The sequence below is a fragment of the Pan troglodytes genome, chromosome 18, assembly GCF_028858775.2.
Source record: "Pan troglodytes isolate AG18354 chromosome 18, NHGRI_mPanTro3-v2.0_pri, whole genome shotgun sequence".
Taxonomy (NCBI): Eukaryota; Metazoa; Chordata; class Mammalia; order Primates; family Hominidae; genus Pan; species Pan troglodytes.
Window position 1 is genome coordinate 82,904,542 of NC_072416.2, and position 23,820 is coordinate 82,928,361.

The 23,820-nt window shown below is 42.8% G+C and overlaps 1 protein-coding gene across 2 annotated transcripts in view; it reads left to right on the forward strand.

The window, feature by feature from the left end:
• USP10 (ubiquitin specific peptidase 10) overlaps positions 1-23,820 on the forward strand; it is an 83,521-nt gene that overhangs the window by 39,880 nt on the left and 19,821 nt on the right. For both annotated transcript variants that reach the window (XM_016930295.4, XM_009431337.5), the window contains exons 3-8: positions 3,874-3,934; positions 8,207-9,247; positions 22,222-22,313; positions 22,869-22,978; positions 23,397-23,452; positions 23,678-23,781. In XM_016930295.4, the coding sequence (XP_016785784.2) occupies positions 3,874-3,934; positions 8,207-9,247; positions 22,222-22,313; positions 22,869-22,978; positions 23,397-23,452; positions 23,678-23,781 (1,464 nt within the window). The remainder of the gene's footprint in view (positions 1-3,873; positions 3,935-8,206; positions 9,248-22,221; positions 22,314-22,868; positions 22,979-23,396; positions 23,453-23,677; positions 23,782-23,820) is intronic.

Sequence of the window (23,820 nt, forward strand, 5' to 3'; positions counted from 1 at the left end):
GTGGCATAAGGAGAAACGAATTCAGGTGAAAGGTAGCTGGCATCTTTCTAGAGTTGTGCTCCAGTGATTTAAAAATGATTTTCTCCAGTGGAAAAAATGCAGTCACCTTATTTAATAAGCATGTTTAAACCTCAGTCGTAATCCTGTTATTTATGTTTAGAAAGAAAGAGGAAATGCTCACCATTCTTTACAGTTTCCAGAATCTCAGCTTTGGAAGTAGCACACATCTCAACCATGACTGAGTCAATAAGCCCCTGATGACATAGTGTTGGCAGTGGGCAGTGTGTGTGGTGTGGGTGTGTGTGGGTACTCATGGAGAGTAGAGAGTAGAGACAGTTCTTAATTTGGTGTGTTTTCTTTTTTGAGAGGGAGTCTCGCTCTGTCGCCCAGGCTGGACTGCAGTGGCGCGATCTCGGCTCACTGCAAGCTCCGCCCCCGGGTTCACACCATTCTCCTGCCTCAGCCTCCCGAGCAGCTGGGACTACAGGCGTCCGCCACCTCGCCCGGCTAATTTTTTGTAGTTTTAGTAGAGGCGGGGTTTCACTGGGTTAGCCAGGATGGTCTCGATCTCCTGACCTCGTGGTCTGCCCGCCTCGGCTTCCCAAAGTGCTGGGATTACAGGCGTGAGCCACCACGCCCGGCCTAATTTGGTATCTTAATGGGATTTTAAAGGAGGGCTTTGTGGTTCAGGAGAGTCTTTGAGACGGAAAGCAGAACACACAGGTAGCCCAGAGGGAGACTTCAGAACATGACCTTCCTATAGCCACGGGCCCAGGTATCCTTTTCACAAGGCCGCAGCACTGTTTTCAGACTGTGCGTTTAGCATAACTATTAATAGATGACAGTTTTTTCCCTTGCTCACTTTGCATTTGTCTAGGGAATTTTATGTCTTTGATTTTTGAACTTTGTATTCTTCCAAATAGTTAAATAGTTAATGAGTGAACTTTGAACCATCCTGGCACTTTTATTCTGTTGTGTATTTAGATATCCAGTTACCACAGACTAAGTGCATCTGATGTGTGAGGGAGGTTTGCTGAATGAAAGGTGCTGTGTGCCTGTGGAGTAAAACACACACATTTCCACAGTGCCACAACCCATCTGGCATTCCTGCAGGTGCGCTCTTCTATCAGCTTAGCAAATCAAAGTAAGTGTGTTGAGCATGCTTACCAAAGGTGGCAGTGTCATCTGGGAGTTTGATGGTGGTCGTCTCACCAGATCCCTGCTGTGCCTCTTACTGGCAGTGTCACCTGCTGGCACTGTCACCTGGCTTCCTCATCTGAAGCTGGCAGTGTCGCCTGGCTTCCTCTTCTGTCAGAGGGCCACAGTAACAGGACCTCCTCCCCAGAGTTGTTGAGGAGGAGCAGGATGTGTGCCTGGCACACCCTGAGTGCCCAGTCAGTGCCACCTGGTGTCACTGGTCCAGCCTCTCCAGCCTCTCCACCCTCAGTCAGCGCCACCTGGCATTACTGGCCCCGCCTTTCCACTTGGCTTGTCCTCATCGTCATCTGTGTATTTTTCCCGATTGCTGGGGTTTTCTTCTGCATGTTGTGGGAGTGGCTGGGAGTTGAGTGAGTGTTCACACCCCGTGGTTGAATGTTGAGGAAGGGGACAGCCGGAAGATGGTGAGCAGGGTTCTAACAGCTCTCTGCCTTGTACTGGCTTTTGAAGTGGATGGGTGAAGAGGTCCCTTCTCCGAATTGTGCGTCTTCCCAGCCTGCTGCACTCTCTCGGGTCTGGAGGTTTCCTTCAGCATTCTCTCTTCCCCGAGCAGAACAGAATACTGGGAAGTGTGAAGAGAATATTGATATAATAGTGATGAAACTGTTTTGATTCAGAAAAAGATGATTTCTTGATGTTACAATAAATTTTGTGTAAAAATAGAGTGATTCAAAACACTTTTCATGCCTCAAAATAACACAGCTTTCTGTCACCAGGGGGCATCCTAGTGTCATTAACAGAAAAAGAGGGCATTCTATGTATCAGTTTCTAAACTGTCTTCTGTGACCACAGAGGGTTTTGAACGAGATGGAGGCTTCCTGAGACACACATGGCCGCTGTGTCCACTGCCCTTATAGACCCACCTCTCTGCTCCAGGTGCCTGCCAGCATCAATGCTGGTGTGTGGAATGGTCTTTGCCTTGCGGGTGCCAAGGCTAGTGTAGCCCGTCTCAGCATACAGAATGCTTTCTTCTGGGTGTCAACGTGATGAGTACTAGGTTGCCCCCTGGTGGTGGAGATAAGTGCAGCTGTCAACTCCTGAAGGTGTTGGCTTCTTTTGAATTGCCCTGTGTTTTCCTGTTTGTCATAATTCTCTGGGAAGAGAACTTACTGCGTTACTAGCAGAGAGAAGCTTTTACTGCTGTGATTATTGAATTGGTGTGCTGAGATCTCACTGGAGAACTCAGCTGAGGAAGCCAATCAAGCAGCAGCTCTCATACAGTATTGGGCATGAGACTTACCTGGGAGCCTCTGAACTTTGGCCCTAGGGCCATTCCTGCACTGGCCATTGTACTGCAGTGAACAGACTTTGGGAAGTGCTGCACCAGAATGTCTTTTTGTTCTTTTGTTCTGCCCTCAGGTAGCAGTTTGTCTCTCTGCTTACCTTACCCCTTTTCTTCCTAAACCTTTTTTTTTTTTTTTTTTTTTTGAGACAGAGTCTTGTGCTGTCGCCCAGGCTGGAGTGCAGTGGCACTATCTCGGCTCACTGCAAGCTCCGCCTCCCGGGTTCACGCCATTCTCCTGCCTCAGCCTCCTGAGTAGCTGGGACTACAGGCACCCACCCCCATGCCCGGCTAATTTTTTGTATTTTTTAGTAGAGACAGGGTTTTGTTTTGTTTTGTTTTGTTTTGTTTTTTGAGACAAAGTCTTGCTCTATTGCCCAGGCTGGAGTGCAGTGGCGCGATCTCGGCTCACTGCAACCTCCATCCCCCAGGTTCAAACGATTCTCCTGCCTTAGCCTCCCAAGTAGCTGGGATTACAGGTGCCTGCCACCACGCCCAGCTGATTTTTTGTATTTTTAGTAGAGATGGGGTTTCACCATGTTGGCCAGACTGGTCTAGAACTCCTGACCTCAAGTGATTCACCCACCTCAGCCTCCCTAATTGCTGGGATTACAGGCATGAGCCACCATGCCCGGCCCCTTCCTAAAATTTCTTACACCCAATGTGTCCATTGGAAGCATTTCCAACTCTTAAATAAATGTTATGGAATAGCTAGGAAGAAGAAAAATTTAAGTTATTTTTGAGATAACCTTTCAGCTTTTTACAAAGAGGTCAGACAGTTCCCATTCTGCTTTCTGTCTGCCAAACAAGGAATGTGACTTCTAGCTGTTAATGTAGTTAATTAAGGCACTGTGTTAAAAAGGGAGCCGCAGTCACCAGGCTTTTTGTTTATAGTGTGCTTTCCTCTGCTCTCCGACCATGGACCTGGTCCCAGCCTCTACTGGCTGTGTTGCAATGTAGTGATCGTGAATAAGAGGTGCAGTCAGGAAGAGTCATCTTTGCTAGTGCACAAACAAAAGTGTCTGTGGTCTGGATGGTCAGTCACTGACATCCTGTGGAAAGAAGGATGTATCATAAGCATTTTATTGTAGCCGATTTACATGTCCATTGGAGTTCATTTTTATTCCTTTTGGCTTCATTTTCGGATCTGTTTAATAGTGATAAATATTTGAAAGCATTTCTATTGTGTTTTTTTCGTTAAATGAAGATGATTTAGATTGCACTGACTCTTCATGTATGTTATTCTGCTAGAAGTAACGGCATGCAAAGTTGTATGGATTAAGAGTTTTAATGAATTGTTGCCTTAATTAAATGGTAAGTGTTGGTTTTAACATTTTGTTGAATTAAAATTTGTTTTCTGATTCCTTGTGCAGCTTCCTCCATACAGTGGAACAGTTCTGTGTGGCACACAGGCTGTGGATAAACTACCCGATGGTAAGCTAGTTCTCTCCTTATTTCCCTGAAGGGAATTTGGCCATACGTTCTGGGTGGGCAGGCTACCTGTAAACATTGTTTCCCATTTGAATAAACATTTCTTTGCAGCTTGAAGTTTTTGCTGTAAACTGCAATGTATTTAATCGCTGAATCACTTTGACTAGTGAATTGGTTTTAAAGCGTATCCTGTGCTTCGGAGTGCCAGCCATGTAATACTTAGTTTAGGAAATGGTTGTTGAGTTCTTTTTTTCCTAACAGCTCTGAGTGCAACAGGTATGTTACTGTTCATCAGCACATGCTGGAGTTGAAGCGAACTTTGGGTCTTGTTGCTAAGCAGCCTGCTGGCTCCAGCGCCAGCTAGCTTCTGAGCCTGTGTTCTTTGTAAACTAAGGGGCAGCTGGCATCTATTGTTCTTGCAGTTCACATTCATGTCCTGGTCTGTCGCTGACTCTTGGGAACTCAGGTCACCTCTTCACCTCCTGGTCTGTTACTTTTTTGGGTCTCCATCACAGCCACTAAGCTGATTGCCAGAGATGGTGCTTATGGAGATGCAATGATTTTGTATTGCTTAAGTACCCAGCGTTGGAATACCAACAAGGTTGTTTAATTATTGATTGCAGGCTGCCCTTGCACAATTCAAACTTGTCTAGATCATTTTTCAATCTGAATCACTGTAAAGGCCCTTACTGGCCTCCAGGAAACTGCTGCCAAACTTTTTCTTTGAGAGTTAGAGGTTTGGATTCCCTGTTCAGTTAGCATGGTCAGACTTATGAAAGGGGTTTTAATTACAATTTAGCCTTCAATAGAAACCTTGAAAAGACTAACCAAACGTTTTATTTCCAGTAACATCAGGGAGTGATTGTATCTAAAATTTTAGATTTATAAGAAATGGGAGACCATAAGGGAAAGAGCAGATCTAACAATAGCTTAGGACAAGTAATAAAATGAATGAAGCTTGAGGGACCGGGAAGCCGGGCTGCTCAGCCTCCTGAGCCACCTTTTAATTGGCTGCTGTCAACCTCTCAGGCATCTGAGTCAGTGGGACTTCCTCTGTCACTGTGTGCTTTGCACGTAGTGAGCATGCTGCTCATGTTGAACCAGTGCTTACAAATGCACCATGATTTTCCCATGCGCATCACTTCTTTGAGTTCACCCTCCTCCCTGTGCATTGGGCACCACCAGCTCCCCCAGCCTCTGGAGTTCTGCTTCCCCCTCCCTCCTTCCAGCCTGCCTGCCCTTTTCAGTGACTGCTTCTTGGCCCTTTTTCTCCATTCTTTACTCTCTTCCCTCTAAGTCCTGCCTTTTTTCTGCCAAAAACACGACTGGAATCTTGCCACCAGTTTGCACAGTTAGTGACAGGCCTGCTTTTCTCTGCAGCCTTTCTGGGTATCTTGTGTTTCCATGACATTAGTTTCTCTTCCAGGGCCTGTTCGACTGTACAGAGCCTGTGGGCACTGTCATGGACCTGCCTCCCTTTCCAGCCTGCTCAGCTGCTGATGGCAGGATCCATTTCTCTATGTCTGTCACTGCGCCTGTAGTATCTGGAATGTTGTAAGCCCTCAGTACATTTGTTGGATGAATGGTTTAGGATGCTTTATTCTGCTCCCTCCCACCACCTCCAGCTGCAGCAAGCCCTTTGCAGAGGCACCTCATCGTGGCTTCCCTTTTACATCTCGGCCTTTTCTATTTTTGTGTTTTTTAAATTTTTTTATATTTTAATTTTTGTAGGTACATAGTAGGTGTATATATGTATGGGGTACATGAGATATTTTCATACAGGCATACAACAAGTAATAATCACATCAAGGTGAATGGTTGTCCTTCACCTCAAGCACTGCCTGTTTTAGATGTTCCTAAAGCTTGAGATACCACTCCTTCACCCTGCCCTTAGCAATTCAGTGATCCATCAAGTTCCACTGACCTCTCTAGTTTCTGATAGAAGTTGATCACTGTTTCCTCCATCCAGAAGAATCCTTTTTCTAAAGCTAGTCACAGCCTTCTCTCCCTTCCCTCCATGTTTTCATTCTCAGTTGTTTGTATTTGTCTCCCTAATAAATGTGAACTCTCTGAGCAGGGCCCTTGTGTTACTAATCTCTGTATATTTCCCTCCCTCGCCCCCTGCCTTGTAGTCCAGGCCTCTCTACTGCATGTACTGCAGTGAGCAGCCTTGGAGAAATGCTGTGTTAGGATTCATGGTTTTATGAGCCTCTGCCTGCATTACCTGAGTATCGAGTTTCCATCTTCCTAATGTATTGATTGGGTTGTTGAAGCCAAGCGTGCAGGCCGTCCTGCACTTCGTCTGCCTGGCAGATTGGGCTCTGAGCTCTCTGCCATGCGGTGCAAGGCACGTGCGTCCATTGTGAGTGTTCCTCCATAAGAAGAGGAACTGTGCTGGCTAGGAGTCTGCCTTCTAGTGAGATGATCAAACATGGTATTGAGTAAATGTTTGATACTAACTATAACATACTGAAATGGTTCTGTTCACGTTACATCACATTCTAGAATGTTTTATGTTCTGATAAGATTGAGAATTGAGATGTGGACAGCACATCTGTGTCTTAGAAATAATCAGTCTTGCATAAGCTGAATGACACAACACGTTCTAGTTTCGAATGTGATTTCACAGCCTTCAAAGGGCAGGCTCCACATGGAGCCTTCTGCCCCAGGCACACCCGTTTCAATCCGGGGAGCCTTGACGGCCCCAGAACATCAGGGAATAGGGGATGTCTGGAACCAAAATGAACAGCCAGCCCCTACATATGATAATAAATTCATTTCCCCTTGATAATTCTTTTCAAAGTAAGGAAACAAAAAATAAATAGTAGCCAAAGGAATTAGATGGTCGTGACTTTATGCATAAACTTGCTGTTAGGTGTAATCGTCATCAGTGTTCTTTTCTAGGAACTTTCTGTTGTTGGGGCAGGATTGTGCTGCCACCACCCCTCACCCTCCACAGTGGGGGGGCTGTGATTCTAAAGCATACGAAGATTCAGGAGGCCTCGGGAGGCTGTGAAGCTCCAGCCTCCTGCACACTCACTTGCACGTAACTGGCCCCTCTCAGCGTCTGTATTTTTTCTTCTACAAAAAGACTTCTAGGGGTCCTTTCAAGGTAAAATATATTCATTTCTCCACAGTAGAACACCGTTCTTTGGGTATTAGTTTCTTTTCTTGAGATAGATGCCTTGAAAAAAAAAATTGGCCCCTTTAATGCTGGCCTGGAAGAAATCTTCATGCATTAAAGATGAAATATAAGGCATGTGTCCTTCCCTTAACTTCAAAATGTGTAACTTTTTATCAAATATAAGGTGACATTGATGCTTGATTTCTGTTGAAAGACACAACTGATTCTAAAACTTAACCTGATTTCAGAGATGTAAACTATAAAAATACATCTGTCTTAGCATGAATGAATTATGTGGATTGTGGTTAACTGGGAAGGAAGTATTGAAGGCTTCCCAAGAGATATTTAAAAGTTCACAATTCCAACTTTTTCTTTTGGTATTTTTGGAAGGCTTTACCACCCATGGAGTTAATCCAGTGTGAATTTATTTAGAGGACGTTTGCATGTGTTCATGTCAGGGCCATTTTTCAGACTTAATTGAAGGTTACCAGCGGAGGAGACCAAGAGATAGAGAATTCAGAAGAGTGCTCTGAAGTGCGCTTTTATATATAGGATTCTTTGTTGTTGTTGTTGTTGTTGTTGTTGTTGAATCTTTTTTTGACATCTTTTTTTTTGTTGTTTTTAAATTTATGCTTTCTTATTTCTCCTATCCAGTATGTATAGGATTCTTTGCGTAGTTCATGTTTTTGGAATTAATCAAATGACGTTAACTAGAGAAGCTGATTTAACCATGTTTTAAGTCCCTAAGTTAGTTGTCATGATCTTTTAAAATTTAAGTTGTCCAAAATACGTATTCCTTTATCTCAGGCATAAGGCAGCTATAAGAAAGTCAGATTCCATTGGGGGGTATTTTTAAACTGGCAAAATATTACTTGCTTTTTATTACAAATTTATTTTAATTTCTACCTTCTGAAAGCCTTCCTTAGCTAGAAAGATAAGTACAGGCTTCTGCTTTTCATGTCCCCAAATTAAATAATAATTTTATAGTTGTTTCATTTTCCGCAAATTGTTCAGCGTAAGTAAAGGATGTAATAGATTTGTTGATTAGGAAGAGAATTTAAGGTTTTTATTTTCAAAGAGAAAGTGAGTAATTACTGGTACTTAGAGTTTGTAGAACTGTGTTCTTAACTAATAGTTTTCTTTCTAAACAGGACAAGAATATCAGAGAATTGAGTTTGGTGTCGGTGAAGTCATTGAACCCAGTGACACTTCGCCGAGAACCCCCAGCTACAGTATTTCAAGCACACTGAACCCTCAGGCCCCTGAATTTATTCTCGGTTGTACAGCTTCCAAAATAACCCCTGATGGTATCACTAAAGAAGCAAGCTATGGCTCCATCGACTGCCAGTACCCAGGCTCTGCCCTCGCTTTGGATGGAAGTTCTAATGTGGAGGCGGAAGTTTTGGAAAGTGATGGTGTCTCAGGTGGTCTTGGACAAAGGGAGCGTAAAAAGAAGAAAAAGCGGCCACCTGGATATTACAGCTATTTGAAAGATGGTGGCGATGATAGTATCTCCACAGAAGCCCTGGTCAATGGCCATGCCAATTCAGCAGTCCCGAACAGTGTCAGTGCAGAGGATGCAGAATTTATGGGTGACATGCCCCCGTCAGTTACGCCCAGGACTTGTAACAGCCCCCAGAACTCCACGGACTCTGTCAGTGACATTGTGCCTGACAGTCCTTTCCCCGGAGCACTCGGCAGTGACACCAGGACTGCAGGGCAGCCGGAGGGGGGCCCCGGGGCTGATTTTGGTCAGTCCTGCTTCCCTGCAGAGGCTGGCAGAGACACCCTGTCAAGGACAGCTGGGGCTCAGCCCTGCGTTGGTACCGATACTACTGAAAACCTTGGAGTTGCTAATGGACAAATACTTGAATCCTCGGGTGAGGGCACAGCTACCAACGGGGTGGAGTTGCACACCACGGAAAGCATAGACTTGGACCCAACCAAACCCGAGAGTGCATCACCTCCTGCTGACGGCACGGGCTCTGCATCAGGCATCCTTCCTGTCAGCCAGCCCAAGTCCTGGGCCAGTCTCTTTCACGATTCTAAGCCCTCTTCCTCCTCGCCGGTGGCCTATGTGGAAACTAAGTATTCCCCTCCCGCCATATCTCCCCTGGTTTCTGAAAAGCAGGTTGAAGTCAAAGAAGGGCTTGTTCCGGTTTCAGAGGATCCTGTAGCCATAAAGATTGCAGGTATAGTTGAAAAGATACAGATCTAGAGTGAAGATGGGAGCAGACCTCACCAACTGGGCTTATAGACTGTGGTGGTACCCATAACAATGGCAGATTACCTGTGTGTTAATAGCGATGTCTGAAGAATGCCTATGTCTTAAATGTTCTCTAAAAGTAAGACAATATAGAAACAAATGGGAGGAGAGGGTTGTCGTAACTTTATGTTAAGTGAAAGATCCATGTCTGTTAGCAGTTCTTTTCTGTTGACAAGTTACATTTCCATTTCTTGCCTTTTGTTCAAGTAATTCTGCTCCATGGTGTGAATGTATAATGGACTTTTTCTGTGATATACCTTTGGTATGATAATCCTGATTTGTACTCACTGTGTGCTCCTTTTTTTATTTCTTAAGATACAAGAAATCATTTTGTGAAATAACATGTTTTTTTTTTTTTGGATTGAGTAAATGGATTTTATTCAGAATTTTGATACACCAAGGTCAGCTCTTGAAAGGAAGAGAAAAATGTTAAGGGTTCAGCCCAAAGTTAATGTTTTATTTTAGAGTGCTAAGGCTCCAAAGTAGAAACAATTCACAATAAAAATAGAAAGCTGCATAATTCACAGATTGTTTTGAAAAAGTTACAGTAGGAAGTCAGAAATGCAGCAGGGTATGAAAGAGGTATGTGTCCTCACATAGCCACGTGTTGCTTAACGGTGGATATGTGTTCCGGGATGTGCGTGTTAACATCAGAGAGTACTACACAAATACAGGTGGTAGGGCCTTAGGCTGGTGGTGCAGCCTCTTACTCCCGGGCTGCAAACCTGTCCAGCGTGTTACTACTGAATACTGTAGGCAGTTGTAACACAGTGCTAAGTATTTGTGTGCCTGAACACATTTAGACATAGAAAAAATATAGTACAGATATGGTATAAAGGGTGAAAAGTGCTTCACCTGTATAGAGCACTCACCATGAATGGAGCTTGCAAGACTGGAGTGGCTCTGGATGGGTCAGTGATGAGTGCTGAGTGAATGTGAAGGCCCAGGACAGTACTGAGCAAAGCCGAGTTTTATAAACAGTCAACACTTAGGCTGTACTACGTTGATTTACAAATTTTTCCTCAATAAGAAATTAACCTTAACTTACTGTAACTTTTTTACGTTTTATTTTACTTTTAAATTAAAAATTCTAAACTTTTTGACTCTTTCGTAAGAACACTTAGCTTAAAACACACACTACAGCTATACAAAAATATTTTCTTCCTTTACTTTCCTATAAGCTCTTTTATATTAAAAATTGTTTTTAACTTTTTAAACTTAAAAACTAAGACACAAACATTAGCCTGGGCCTGCATAGGGTCAGGAGCATCATGACGCCACTAGGCAGCAGGACATTTCAGTTCCACTAGAATCTTGTGGGACCATCATATGTGTGGCTCATTGTTGACCGAAATGTTACGCCGCGCGTGACTGTACGTACCTAAGAAGCAGAAGCTGTGTCGTCAGGTTGGATTCCACCAAGCCTGGTGACCAGATCTTCAGATTCTCACCCTAGTAGCCAAGTTAAAATCAGCTGTTTGGTTTAGGCTTTCTGTAATACTTTCTGATGTCACCTTTTGGAACACCTGACACCCTTCATTACCAGGATGTAGCAGCAAGCTGCCAAATGCACACCCTTCTATGGATGGTCAGAATTGTGTAAAAAATAAAACACATTCTTTGGGTGGCAATAGGATGATAGCAAGCAATGTATATGTATTTTTAAGAGTATTTTATTCCTTATACAAAATACGTTATCTCAGGTACTCTTGTTGTTCTGAAGTTCTCTTAAATGAGGAAATGATAGGCCAGACATTGTTATTTTGGGCTTCATATATATTTTTTAAAGCCAGGTGATTTTTTTTTTTTTTTTTTTGAGATGCAGTCTCACTCTGTTGCTCAGGCTGTAGTGCAGGAGGCACGATCTTGGCTCACTACAACCTCCGCCTCCTGGGTTCAAGTGATTCTCCTGCCTCGGCCTCCCAAGTAGCTGGGATTACAGGCACATGCCACAACGTCTGGCTATCTTTTTTTGTATTTTTAGTAGAAATGGGGTTTCACCATGCTGGCCAGGCTGGCCTCAAACTCCTGACCTCAAGTGATCTGCTCGCTTCAGCCTCCCAAAGTGTTGGGATTCCAGGCGTGGGCCACCGCACTCAGGCCAGGCGATTTCTTGAACACAGCTTTCAGAATGTATTTATTGCAAGGACTGATACTGTAGATGAATGACAAGGTCAGGAGATCGAGACCATCCTGGCTAACACGGTGAAACCCCGTCTCTACTAAAAAAAACCTAAAAATTAGCCAGGCGTGGTGGCAGGCGCCTGTAGTCCCAGCTACTCAGGAGGCTGAGGCAGGAGAATGGCGTGAACCTGGGAGGCGGAGCTTGCAGTGAGCCGAGATGGCGCCAGTGCACTCCAGCCTGGGCGACAGAGCGAGACTCCATCTCAACAACAACAAAAAAAAGATAGATTGTGTAAGCCTTTATATAGATTACTAAGTTAAAAGTTTATTTTTAACCTATAATGAGAAATGCACGGTGGGGTGCTGTTAAAAATGTGCATTCTAAGTTCGAAGTCATGAGAATTTTATTTTAGTTTCTTTATTTTTGAGACGGGGTCTCACTCTGTCGCCCAGGCTGGAATGCAGTGGCGCAATCTCGGCTCACTGCAACCTTCTCCTCCTGGGTTCAGGCAGTTCTCCTGCCTCAGCCTCCCTAGTAGCTGGGACTACAGGTGCCTGGCACCACGCCCAGCTAATTTTTGTATTTTTAGTAGAGACCGAGTTTCACCATGTTGGCCAGGCTGGTCTTGAACTCCTGACCTCAAGTGATCCTCCTGCCTCAGCCTCTCAAAGTGCTGAGATTACAGGCGTGAGCCACTGCGCCCAGCTGAGAATATTATAGTTTCGTTTCTAAAATTGCTCCACAAAGGAAAACCTCCCATCCTAGGGAGATTTTCTCTATCTTTATTTAAAATAAGCAAGAAAAGCTTCATTTAAAATGTTTTAGAACATTCTACTTAGTCATATGACTTTAAATATAGTTTGATAAATAGTTTGTTATGTTCTGTATATGTTAAAGTCTAATTGAAGTAGCTTTGTCAAACACTGAAAGTAAGGGCCTCTTAATGACTGGTAGTAGAGGAAAGCCTTGCCACACACAGTCCACGTAATTATTTTTGTGTGGACATAGTGTAAACCCCTACCAAACAGATTATTTTTTTAATCCTATTTGGTTAGGTCAGTTATGAAGATGTTTTAATTTTCTGAGCAAAAGTGTAGTTTCTTTAAAAATATATAATTCTTTTCAGCCTGTTTGTTGAGGCTTCGATAGACAGAACGTAGTTGTTGACAGTTTCAGGAGTCTCGTGAGATAGTACAGCAATACAGTCACATTGAATAACCCTTGGGATCATATAGGGCTTAGGGAGAATGGCATTGTTTGAAATTTTTTTTGTTGTTTTATTCTCCTACTTAGGGATTTACTTTATAAAAGTGGTAAAATATACTCAGTTTGTTACAAGTCAGATCCACTACCACAAATTCCCTTTAGTGGGCACACTTTTAAGTGTAGGCCCACTTATTTTAAGCAGCGTTTAACTGAGTGAAAGTCTAGTTTCATTAAAAGATCTGTTGATGTGGGTTATAATAGAGTTTGACTTGCATTAGTATCTAACTGTTTCTACTGAGACAGTGGTATTTGTGTTATTAACTTTTGGGAAAGAGGGAGTAGGGAATGATTTAGACATTAAATGTATTCCTTTCTGCCAGGCATGATAGTGTGGAGATTGAGGCTTGAGGCTCGATCACTTGAGCCTGGCAGTTCGAGGCCAGCCTGGGCAACATACTGAGACCCCATCTTAAAAAAAAAAAAAAAAATTATACACACACAAAATGCTTAGAATAATTTGTGTATTTTTTATCTCAAGTTTGTTTCAAATTCTCACATTTCTGGACTATTTCCCCTATTGTTAAGTCTGCTTAATAAATGCCAACTAGTTTTTATGCCATCAGAAGTGAAATTAAGAAGGCAGATGGACTAAAAGAATCACGTATAAGGGATTTTGAAGTGAAATACATTAAACTCTTGATTACTCTTAAACTATCCACTTTAACGGGTTCTACTTGGACCTTCTTGGTGGCAAGGCCATGTCCTCGGTGTAGGTTATGTGTCAACATTTTGTTCCATTGGCTGTTTTTCATGTGTAAACTGTTATTTGAAAGGAGAAGGACACGCCAGGGGAGAGCGTGTGAACTGAACACTCAGTGACTTCCTTTGGCCCCAAGGGAAGGATGAATCTAAACACAAAAGCCCTGTCTTGCCGAGGCTTGGAGAGGGATCTGTGTTTCAGTGACTGGTCTGAGAGGAGATGGTTGCCATTTTTCAGTAGGAGTCAACAAAAGGAAACTTAATACAGCCCGGCACAGTGGCTCACGCCTGTAATCCCAGCACTTTCGGAGGTTGAGGTGGGCGGATCACTTGAGGCCAGGAGTTCAAGTCCAGCCTGGCCAACATAGGGAAATCCCATCTTTACTAAAAATAAAAAAATTAGATGGGCGTGGTAGCTCATGGCTGTAATCCTAGCTACTGAGGAGGCTGTGTCAGGAGAATAGCTTGAACCGGGGAGGTGGAGGTTCAGTGAGCCCAGATCGTGCCACTGCACTCCAGCCTGGGCCACAGAGTGAGACTGTCTCAAAAAAAAAAAAAAAACCCAAAACTTAATAGCTTGTGTTTGAAAGTAGTTGCAAAACGCTACACCCTTGTTAAGAGTGAGTATGGCAGACACGTGGGGAGCGCCTTTGCTGCTGCTTCCCTCATTAGCACAGATACTTTGGAGTTGACGAACATGTGACGTTTGAAATTGAACGTATGCTTTCAGTGAACATTGTACTTTTCCTGGGTCTTTACTAAGGAACATTCCTCATATACTAGATGAAATTGTATCAGATGCTTTCACATCACAAATAGAGCCATTTTGTATTTGATGTTTTGCTTTCAAAATTATGCAACAGTATATTTTGTTTTAACAGAATATAAATAATGCTGGGTAAGAAGAGTGGCCAACTGCCCGATAAGTTAAAATTCCAGTGAGAGAGAACTAGGAAAACTGAGCTCTTGAACAGCTCTGAAAACATTGCGTTGAGGTATCTAGCAATGTCATTTATTATGAATTGTTAGTCAAAACCTGTTTATATGATTTTTCACAGTGGTTTTATACCTAAAAGGCATTGGATCAAGAAACAAAGTTACTACAATTTGGGTCTTCTCTAATGAATTACCCTGTCTGTGTTTATTTAAGTGTAAATGAATATACAGTTATGTGCTGCTTTAATGATGTTTCAGTCAACAACAGACCGCATGTACGACAGTGGTCCCATAAGATTATAATGGAGCTAAACAATTTCTAGTGAGCAGTGAGTTGTGTTACGGTTGCCTACGGTATTCAGTACACAACATGCTGTACGTGTTTGTAGCTTAGGAGCAATAGGCTCTAGCATATGGCCCAGGTGTGTAGTTGGCTATACCATCTAGGCATGTGATCCCACAATGACAAAATTGCCTAATGCCACATTTCTCAGAACATATCCCCATCATTAAGCATGGCTGTGTATCCTAAAACTGATCTTTATTTTGGCAGTTTATAAATCATGCATATATTTCCCCCCCCTCCTTGGGGGAAATGGTTTCTCAGATATTTTGCACTTCCTCTTCAAACTCTGAAGTACACAGGCAGTGGTCATGCGGCGTGATCTAAGTTAAAAAGGCATGGCACCCGTTTACTGGGATCCACCCTTGTGGATTGAGAGTTTAGTCCACATCTGATTCGATGTTTGTAGCCTCACATTTATTATACATCTTTCCACTTCAGAAACATAAGTTGATCTATAGTCAATGGGTAGTGGTACATTTTGGTCACTTTGCTGTCCTCCACCTGGTTAGATAACCAAGATAGTGTGTGTTCTTCCAAATTGATGGTAATGAGGAAAAGAAAAGCACTTGGAGAATGTTCTGGACAGTTAGAAAGATGACAGAAAAGCAGGTCAACAACACCAGAATGTCAATTACAGGCCAGTTATTGAGCCCTAAGAATCAGAGTTCTGTACCTTGCATTTTCAGGGATTTTCAATGTTAATATGACCCCTAAGTCCTACTTTTAGGAAAACAGAATTTGATGTGTAAAATATGTGTAAGAATAATCATAGCTTATGATGACATGAAAGTTTACGATGCTGGTATTGCCTTTGAGTTGATAAACGATTTCATTGGGCTGATTTGTGGCAGCCCTTGTGAGCTACCATCTACCATGTATGTCTTAAAATTTGAAAAAAGGCTATTAAGCAACTCCATTTTTCTATATGTCAGCAGATTTCATAAGAGTGAAATTTCAGTTCAGCCTTTTAATGTGAGTTATTACAAAAGTGAACTACAGGTTTCAATTTTGTGTCTTTTATGAGTCATTCTGGCATTTTGTGCTTTTTCACACACATTGTTCTAGGCAGCCCCACCAACTCCTGTGACAAAGATGGACTGGGGGAGGCCACCTTCCTAAAGTTGCTGTCTGAACAGTTAAGTAGTAAATTATAGCAACCATGATGAATTGAAAAGGCTTCTGGGGAAAGTTTGTTATTAGAGCCAACTTCTATTATATGCCCTAAAAGAAGGTAAAATAGATACACCAATGGCAATGACTTTGGAATGCAGGTCAAGTTTCAACCTAGAAATTCCCTGCCCTCTATCCTTGGTGGCCCGCCTTCCTCATTTTTATTCTTTTAGCCTCCATAATTAGAGTGCGTATTGGACTTTAGGCTAGGAATAACATTGTAAATGAAAATGTTGATGTTGAAAGAGGAATTTAAATAGAGCGAAGAGTGATATTAGAAATTTGGAAGTGATATTAGTTCTGGCTTGTCCGTAAGACCTGACTTTTGAATGATAACAATAGGATTCATTCACTTGAACATAATTCGGTCTGGTCTTAGGAGGAATTAGAACTGCTTTTGCACCCCTGTTTTTTTCACTGCGAGGGAGAAGAGGAGCTCACGAACTTCATAAAGCGTTAGTGTCTCCTCCAGTTGATGGTTATCGAGATGAGTCAGGATGGAAGGCGTAGTGTATGTGTGACATGTTACAAAACTGGACCTTAAATGTTTCTTGAGTGTTTGGATCTTAAGAGAAAATCTTTGACAATAAGTACTTAATCTTCATTTGTTACAATCATTCCTCTTAAAATGGAGCTTTATTTTTTAAAAACGTATTTTTTTTCTCTTAAGAAACAGGGTCTTGCTCATTCATTCAGGCTGGAGTGCTGTGGCATGATCATAGCTCACTGCAGCCTTGATCTCTCAGGTGCAGGTGGTCTTCCTGCCCCAGCTTCCTGAGTAGTTGGGACTATAGGCAGCCACCACCATGTACAGCTAATTTTATTTTTTATTTTTTATTTTTTATAGCAACAGAGTCTCACTGTGTGGCCCAGGCTGATCTTGGAACTCCTGGACTCAAGTGATCTTCCTGCCATAGCCTCCCAAAGTGTTGCCTGAAATAGAACTTTATTAATACATCTTTAATATGTTTAAAACTTGTCAAGATTTTAAGGAAGTTGGGCATCCTCTTGGGATGCTGAAAGTTGTTGGTTTTCTCAAACTCTCACATAAATTCATTTGCTTTTCCCTTCTCCTTCCACCTCTATTAGCTCTTTATTTTCTAGGGGGGATTCTGATGTCTGTATTGAGCTGGCCGTCATGCCGGGAGTGGTCTGCTTATGTATTTATATGCGTGCTCATCTTTGCTATAGCTGAGCGTGGTGCAGCTCCTTACCTGTTCCAGGTGCGGAGTGATCTGCCGCACAATGAATGAAGTGGCAGAGCCAGGGTGCGAAGCCCCATCTTCCTGGTTTGTGTGCCTGGGCCCTTGCCCTTTACTGTGCGTCTTCTCAGGAGCTGTCATTTAGACTTTCTGGACTAGGAGCTAAATGACGTTTAAAGTCTCTTGAGTCATTTCTAACAAATATGAATGGAGTCATTTGCCGTAACCAACAACTTTATTCTCCAGATGTTTAATTGATCCTGTATTACTGTCTAATGAGAACTTACTGTATGCCACGCACTGTCTAGTTGGAGTAATGATTGGCCTTGCCTTCAGGGTAGTCTGAGGCATAAGATCAGAGAGGAACAGATGGCAGCTGTTTGTAGAGAGAAGTGATCATTGGCAGAGGGGTGTTGAGGGGAGAAAGCAAGGAGGGGAGGCCTCATGCAGCTAGTAGGGATGGCAGTAACAGGCTGAGGACACAGAAGGCCACCAAGTCCTGTTACCTTAGATGGGGCGGACTTTGTTGAGCAGTTGAAGTGTGAGAGTCTTGTCTTTAAGGAGCCTCCTGTCCAGAGAAGGAGGCACACAGCACTAATATCAGGTAGGTAGTGATGAGGTCAGCTACTGTGGAGACAGTGTGGAGAATCTTGAGTGCCTTCTGTCGGTCTTACTCTGAGATTAGGATTTAGGATCATTATAAGAGACTAATAACAGAATGATATGGTATTTTAGTTTATGAAAGACTTGCCACTAGATAAAATTTTTCTATAGTAACAGAATAATCATTAAGAAAAATCTAGGTTGTTCAGTGTCTCTTCTGTATTTTCCAAGTCTGAAAAGGTTTATTCTGCGTTTAATGACGTCGTACCAGAATGGCCTTTCAAAGACTGTCAAAGGCCTGAAGGAAAGCTGGTGGAGTACATTTCCTAGTACACGTCCCAAGGGCCCGTTTGTTCTGCTGTTGCAGAGGTTGTGCTCGTTCGCTTTTGTAGGTTCCTTGCAGTTATTGAACAAACCACTGGGTGGTGCTAAAAGACTTGATTTTAATACTGTGGAAGAAAAACAGTGAAACTGCTTTTTAACCTGCCTGCGCCTCAAAATAAGCAAACTGGAAGCTGGTATCGATTTAAGGGAATGGCTGATGTAGAAACTAAAGGTTTCTGTCTGACTAGTTCACGCTGTCTCACAAATAAATGCTGAGAAAAAAGTCGGTTTATAGTTGATTTATGTATCCTCTGATTGCATAGAGATTGAATGGTCAAGCCTCCAGGCCATGCAGATTATTCTGGGCCCCTAACTCAGTTAAGAACATGAAAGGAGGCCAGGCACAGTGGCTCACACCTGTAATCCCAGCACTTTGGGAGTCCAAGGCAGGCGGATTGCTTGAGGCCAGGAGTTCGAGACCAGCCTGGCCAATGTGGCAAAACCCTGTCTCTAGACTTTGTCTCAAAAAAAAAAAAAAAGGAGCTGTGTTTTCAGACAGAGCTTAGTGCAGCCAGTTCTTGATGGCTGTGCACTGCTTTCCTTTTAAGAGTGGAGTTAGCCTTGTCATAAAGCATGTTTTTGAGTCTGTTCGAACGGGTCAACAACGAAGGGAAGTTTCAGGCAGATCTTGTATGCCTGGCCCTGGTGGCTGCTTTAATTTCCTTCCAGTATCAGTGCTAAACAGGAATGAACATCTTCAAGCCCTGTCTCACCCACCTCTGGCATCTTCGCCCTAACTCTGCCCTAGAAGACCTTTCCTTCCGTATCGTCAAGAAGACTGAAGTTGCTGTTTGACTCCTTCTCCCACCCAGAAACTTTGCTGCATCTTCCTGGATCCCTGGCTCCTTGCACCCATGATCCTGTCTCCTTCCTCAGCCCGGCTTCTGGCTGAGCAGCCTGCACTTGCTGTCTTCACTCCTACACGCTGCCCCCACTCCTACACGCTGCCCCTGCGTGCTTCTCACTTCTCTACCCTTCCAGCCCTGCACTCTGGGGACCTGTGCATATGTTTGTGTGATTATCAATCTGTTGAACCTGGGAGGTCGAGGCTGCAGTGAGCCATAATCATGCCACTGCACTCCAGCCTGGGTAATAGAGCAAGATCCTGTCTCTAAAATAATAATTATGATTGGGTATGGTGGCACACATCTGTAGTCCCAGCTACTCGGGAGGCTGTGGCACAAGAATTGCTTGAGACCCAGAGGCGGAGGTTGGAGTGAGCTAGGATGATGCCACTGCATTCCAGCCTGGGCGGCAGAGTGAGACTGTCTCAAAAAAAAAAAAAAATCAGTCACTTGCTGGTCTTTTAATATACATATACTATTTACTGGTGTCCTCTGGGTATCTTTTACTAACATCTCTAAAACTGAGCTCATTACCACACTAAACAAAAAATAACCTGCTCATCTGTTGTATTCCTCCTCTAGTTGGATAGCACTGCTGCCCGAGTCAGTGAGAACCTTCTAGTATCTCTGTTCTTCCTCAGCTTCCATTTGGTGGCTTCAACCCCTGACCTTCCCAGAGTTTCTGCAGCCCTTGGATTGGGCTAAGCATCCTTCCCCCACCCCCCACCCCCCATCCCCCAACACCCCTTCAGCTTAGCCTATACAGTGTGTGTTTGGAGCCAGGGACATCACAGTTCATCCCTTCACTGGTCTGCGAGCTTGCCTAGGGCAGGACCACCTCGCATTCATCTCTGTGCCTTCCTTACCCGGTGCCTAGACAGGGCTCAGCAGGGGTTTACCCGCCTTCAGCGAAAGGCAGCGTGTTATTTAACAAAGGTTTCAGCCACACGCCATGGCTCATGCCTGTAATCCAAGCACTTTGGGAGGCCAAGGCAGGTGGATCACTTGAACTCAGGAGTTCAAGACCAGCCTGGCCAACATGGTGAAATCCTGTCTCTCCTAAAAATACAAAAATTAGCCGGGCGTGGTGGTGCACATCTGTAATCCCAGCTACATGGGAGGCTGAGGCAGGAAAATCACTTGAACCCAGGACACAGAGGTTGTAGTGAGCCAAGATCGCACCACTGCACTCCAGCCTGGGTGACAGAGCAAGACTTGTCTCAAAAAAACAAAGGTTTCTATGTTAGAAAGATAGCAGGTTTTGAGTCTTAAGGTTAGGTTTTAAAAAAAAAAGTCATTTGATATAAAAATACTGTGGCAAAGACTTGTTGGAATCATGCTGGAGTTTTTATTTGAGACACTATGCCTTTACGTCATTGATGGTTATTTGAAAATGCACCTTTTTAACACTGCAATGACATTAGTTGCTGTTCTGTGGCACACACTAGAAATGATAGACTGTTGTGATGATATGATTTAAAGACAAATGTAAAAATCCACTGTCAATAGACTTTAAGCCTGTGGGGAAAAGTAAGTATCTGAAACCTTGGAATAAAACGGATTTTTAAGTGAAGCCCCTTATATATTGAGGAAAGGGCTCAACCTCTTGAGTCAGGTAGAGCCAGGTTCACAGGTCATTTCAGCTGTTATGTGACCTCAGTTTTCTCATCTGTAAAATGGGGTTGGTAACTATCTCTGACAGTAGGGTTATGATAATTATGAATAATATACACAAAGCTTCTAGCACAGTGTCCCTCACATGACAGGTGCTGTCTCTGCTGGGTGTCATCACATGCAGGCTTGGGGTTCAGTTCGTAACTGATCCATTATTCATTTATTTCCAGGCCCAGTTCTGTATTCCATATTAAGAGAGAGAGGAGCTTTGCAAACTTAGTCTAATTGAACAGATTCCACAGAATCTGTAATGTTTTACTTCCTACAGAAGAAGAGCTATGCAGAAATTATTCCCTACGCTTCTTCAGTTAGAAGGAAGAGGACATTTATTCATAGGAAGGAGGGAATGAGAGGGGTGTGTGTGTGTGTGTGTGTGTGTGTTTTGAATTTTGTAAATTAATTTCTTCATTTGATTAGTGCCGAAGTCTGGGATCTGCCAGTACAATGTAGTTTAGAAAAGAAAAGCTTATTTTTGAGCGATGCCTTAGATGGATGCTACTATCAAATGTATGTATGCCATTTTGGTTTTTCTTTCCTATATACAATTTGTTCATTTATTATACTTTATTTTTAAATGAATTTTTGATTTTTGTTGGTACATAGTAGGTGTATCTATCTGTGGGTTATCTGATTAGTATACAATTTAAAAGTAAAGGAGACAGTGTGGATTGGCTGCAGATTATGGAGTTGAGGCCCTGCCTATGCTACCTGGCTGCTGTGTGATCACAGGTAAGTTAGTCAGTCTTTGGGAGCCTCATTTTCCTTATTGGTGAAAGGGTCAAAGTGGTGGTACTCCTAGATTACTAAGGATTCAGTCCAGCCAATTAACATTTGTAAATTGTAAAGAACGTGCTAAGTGTAGAAGGGTTTATAAATTGTAGCCATCGCCATTAGAAGATTCATAGTGGGACAGAGGGAGACCTTGTCTTGTTTTCAAGCATTTCTGATGGTTAATTCTATAAAGATGGCATTCACAGCTGTTTTAATACAGAAAAAGAGTGATGTCCACTCAGGGTGAACCTGAGGCTGAGCAGCGTGTTTGTAAATGGAATAAGGGAATTACAGTGTATAAAACAGTTGCTAAATTGGATTTCTAGTGGACAGTTTAATTCGTAGGAGACCGCTGTCTCTGAAAGGAGTATTTTTACTCACTGAACAGCCATTGAACGCACACAGTGATGTGTTAGGGTCAGCATTAGATGCTGGGGATGCAGAGAGGAACGAGATATGGGTTCTGCAAGATATCTTTCTATCTAGTGTCTGAGGCGCCTTGCTGCTGATGAGACACACCTGGCTAATGGTGTTTAAGGAAGAAAGGCTGGATCTCTCAAATCTATTCTCTAATAATGATACTGTGTTAATATTTTTTTGTTTCTCATTAAAATAGGTAGTTCTTGTGTTCCCTAATTCTGTTCCCCCAGGAAGATTAAATGTTGCTATTTGAGGGAAAAGATTAGTTTCAAAAATGTTCTAATTAAATAATGTACTTGATGTTGAACTGAATGAAGCCTTAACAGTATGCATTTTCTTTGGCTGTGTGTTTTACTGAAGGGATTTTAAATGCTGTCCCAGAGTAGAGCGTATGAGATGATTTGAATGTTCTTCACTGGATGTCATTAATTTCTGAAATATGCTTCTTCACTCTTTCAGAGTTGCTGGAGAATGTAACCCTAATCCATAAACCAGTGTCGTTGCAACCCCGTGGGCTGATCAATAAAGGGAACTGGTGCTACATTAATGCTGTATCCTTCCTGGACGCCGTCCGCAAGGCCAGCTTGTTGCAGCTGTCCCTCCTTTGGGTGCATGTGACTTAGTTCAGCTTCCATGGGCCATCTAGCCCTCCATTTGAATCCCTAAGTCTGGTTTATTACTTGGTCTGCCTACCTTGTTTATAAACAGGGTTATTCCTGACCCCAGTCCGTCTCCCTCTGAAAGAGAGGATATGTTGGCACGTGAATGAGGGCTGCAGACAAGCTGACTCTCATTAGAATGGTCACAAATAATAGGGCAGAGCAACCACTTACAACTGGAACTTTGGTTTTAACTGATTGAACTGTCTTGGTTAGGTCAAGTTCTTGAATACAAACGACTGACTGCTTCGTAGATCCTTATATGGACATCACAGGACACTTACCCTAGTAACTATTTGGTTTATTCCTTTTCGTGGTGACATATCTAAGTAGTTCAACGTCCTTAGCTTCCTTGTGTTTTTATAAACATTCTTGTGCTTCGTATGCCTTTAGGAAATGTGGTGTGTCTGTTCATTTCCTTTACGCTTCCTTACTGCCACTACGTAGACACTGCAGGCATTGGTTGCTTGCCCGCCGATGTACCACCTGATGAAGTTCATTCCTCTGTATTCCAAAGTGCAAAGGCCTTGTACGTCAACACCCATGATAGACAGCTTGTAAGTAAGGTGGTGAAAGATGTGTTAAGTGGTGGCGTTTTTCCCGTCTGATAATTAGAATTGAAATAGTTTAGTAAAGCTCTTGATTTCCTGCAAATGAGTCCTATAATTCTGTCTTTTTTAAAAAATAGACTGTTGGCGATTTTATATGGAAGTTAACTAGAAATGGAATTGGAGCATTGATGATCTGTGTTCTTTAGATTCAGTAGAAAATATTTTAGCGTTTACCAGCATATATCACTTGAAATAGACCAAAAATGCATATAGAAAAGACTTGAGTTCACTAGCTGTTACAGCATTGGTTACCTAAAATGTACTATACTCGTATAGCTGATATTCTACTTAGCCATCAAAGCTCTTTAGTAAAAATATACATTGTTTAAAACTGCACTATTTAACATTTTTTCCCCATGTTTAGTGTTCGGCTAATGAATGAGTTCACTAATATGCCAGTACCTCCAAAACCCCGACAAGGTTAGTAAAAATGAGTTTTGTTGATGCTATTACATATTGGGAGTTATGGAGACAGGTGACTTAAATTTGGTAAATTCAGTCTTGTTGGGAAGATAATGTCTTTACACCTATGCCATTCTCAACATTCAGCCAGGTGGGAGGTGGGGGAGTTTTGATGATGTTGCTTTTTTCATCATTTATGAGTTCATTGTAGTTAGGAAAACCTGTGTCCTCTTTCCATTGCAGCTCTTGGAGATAAAATCGTGAGGGATATTCGCCCTGGAGCTGCCTTTGAGCCCACATATATTTACAGACTCCTGACAGTTAACAAGTCAAGCCTGTCTGAAAAGGTTTGAGACTTCTCTGTCGTCACTAGTATCAAGTGTTGC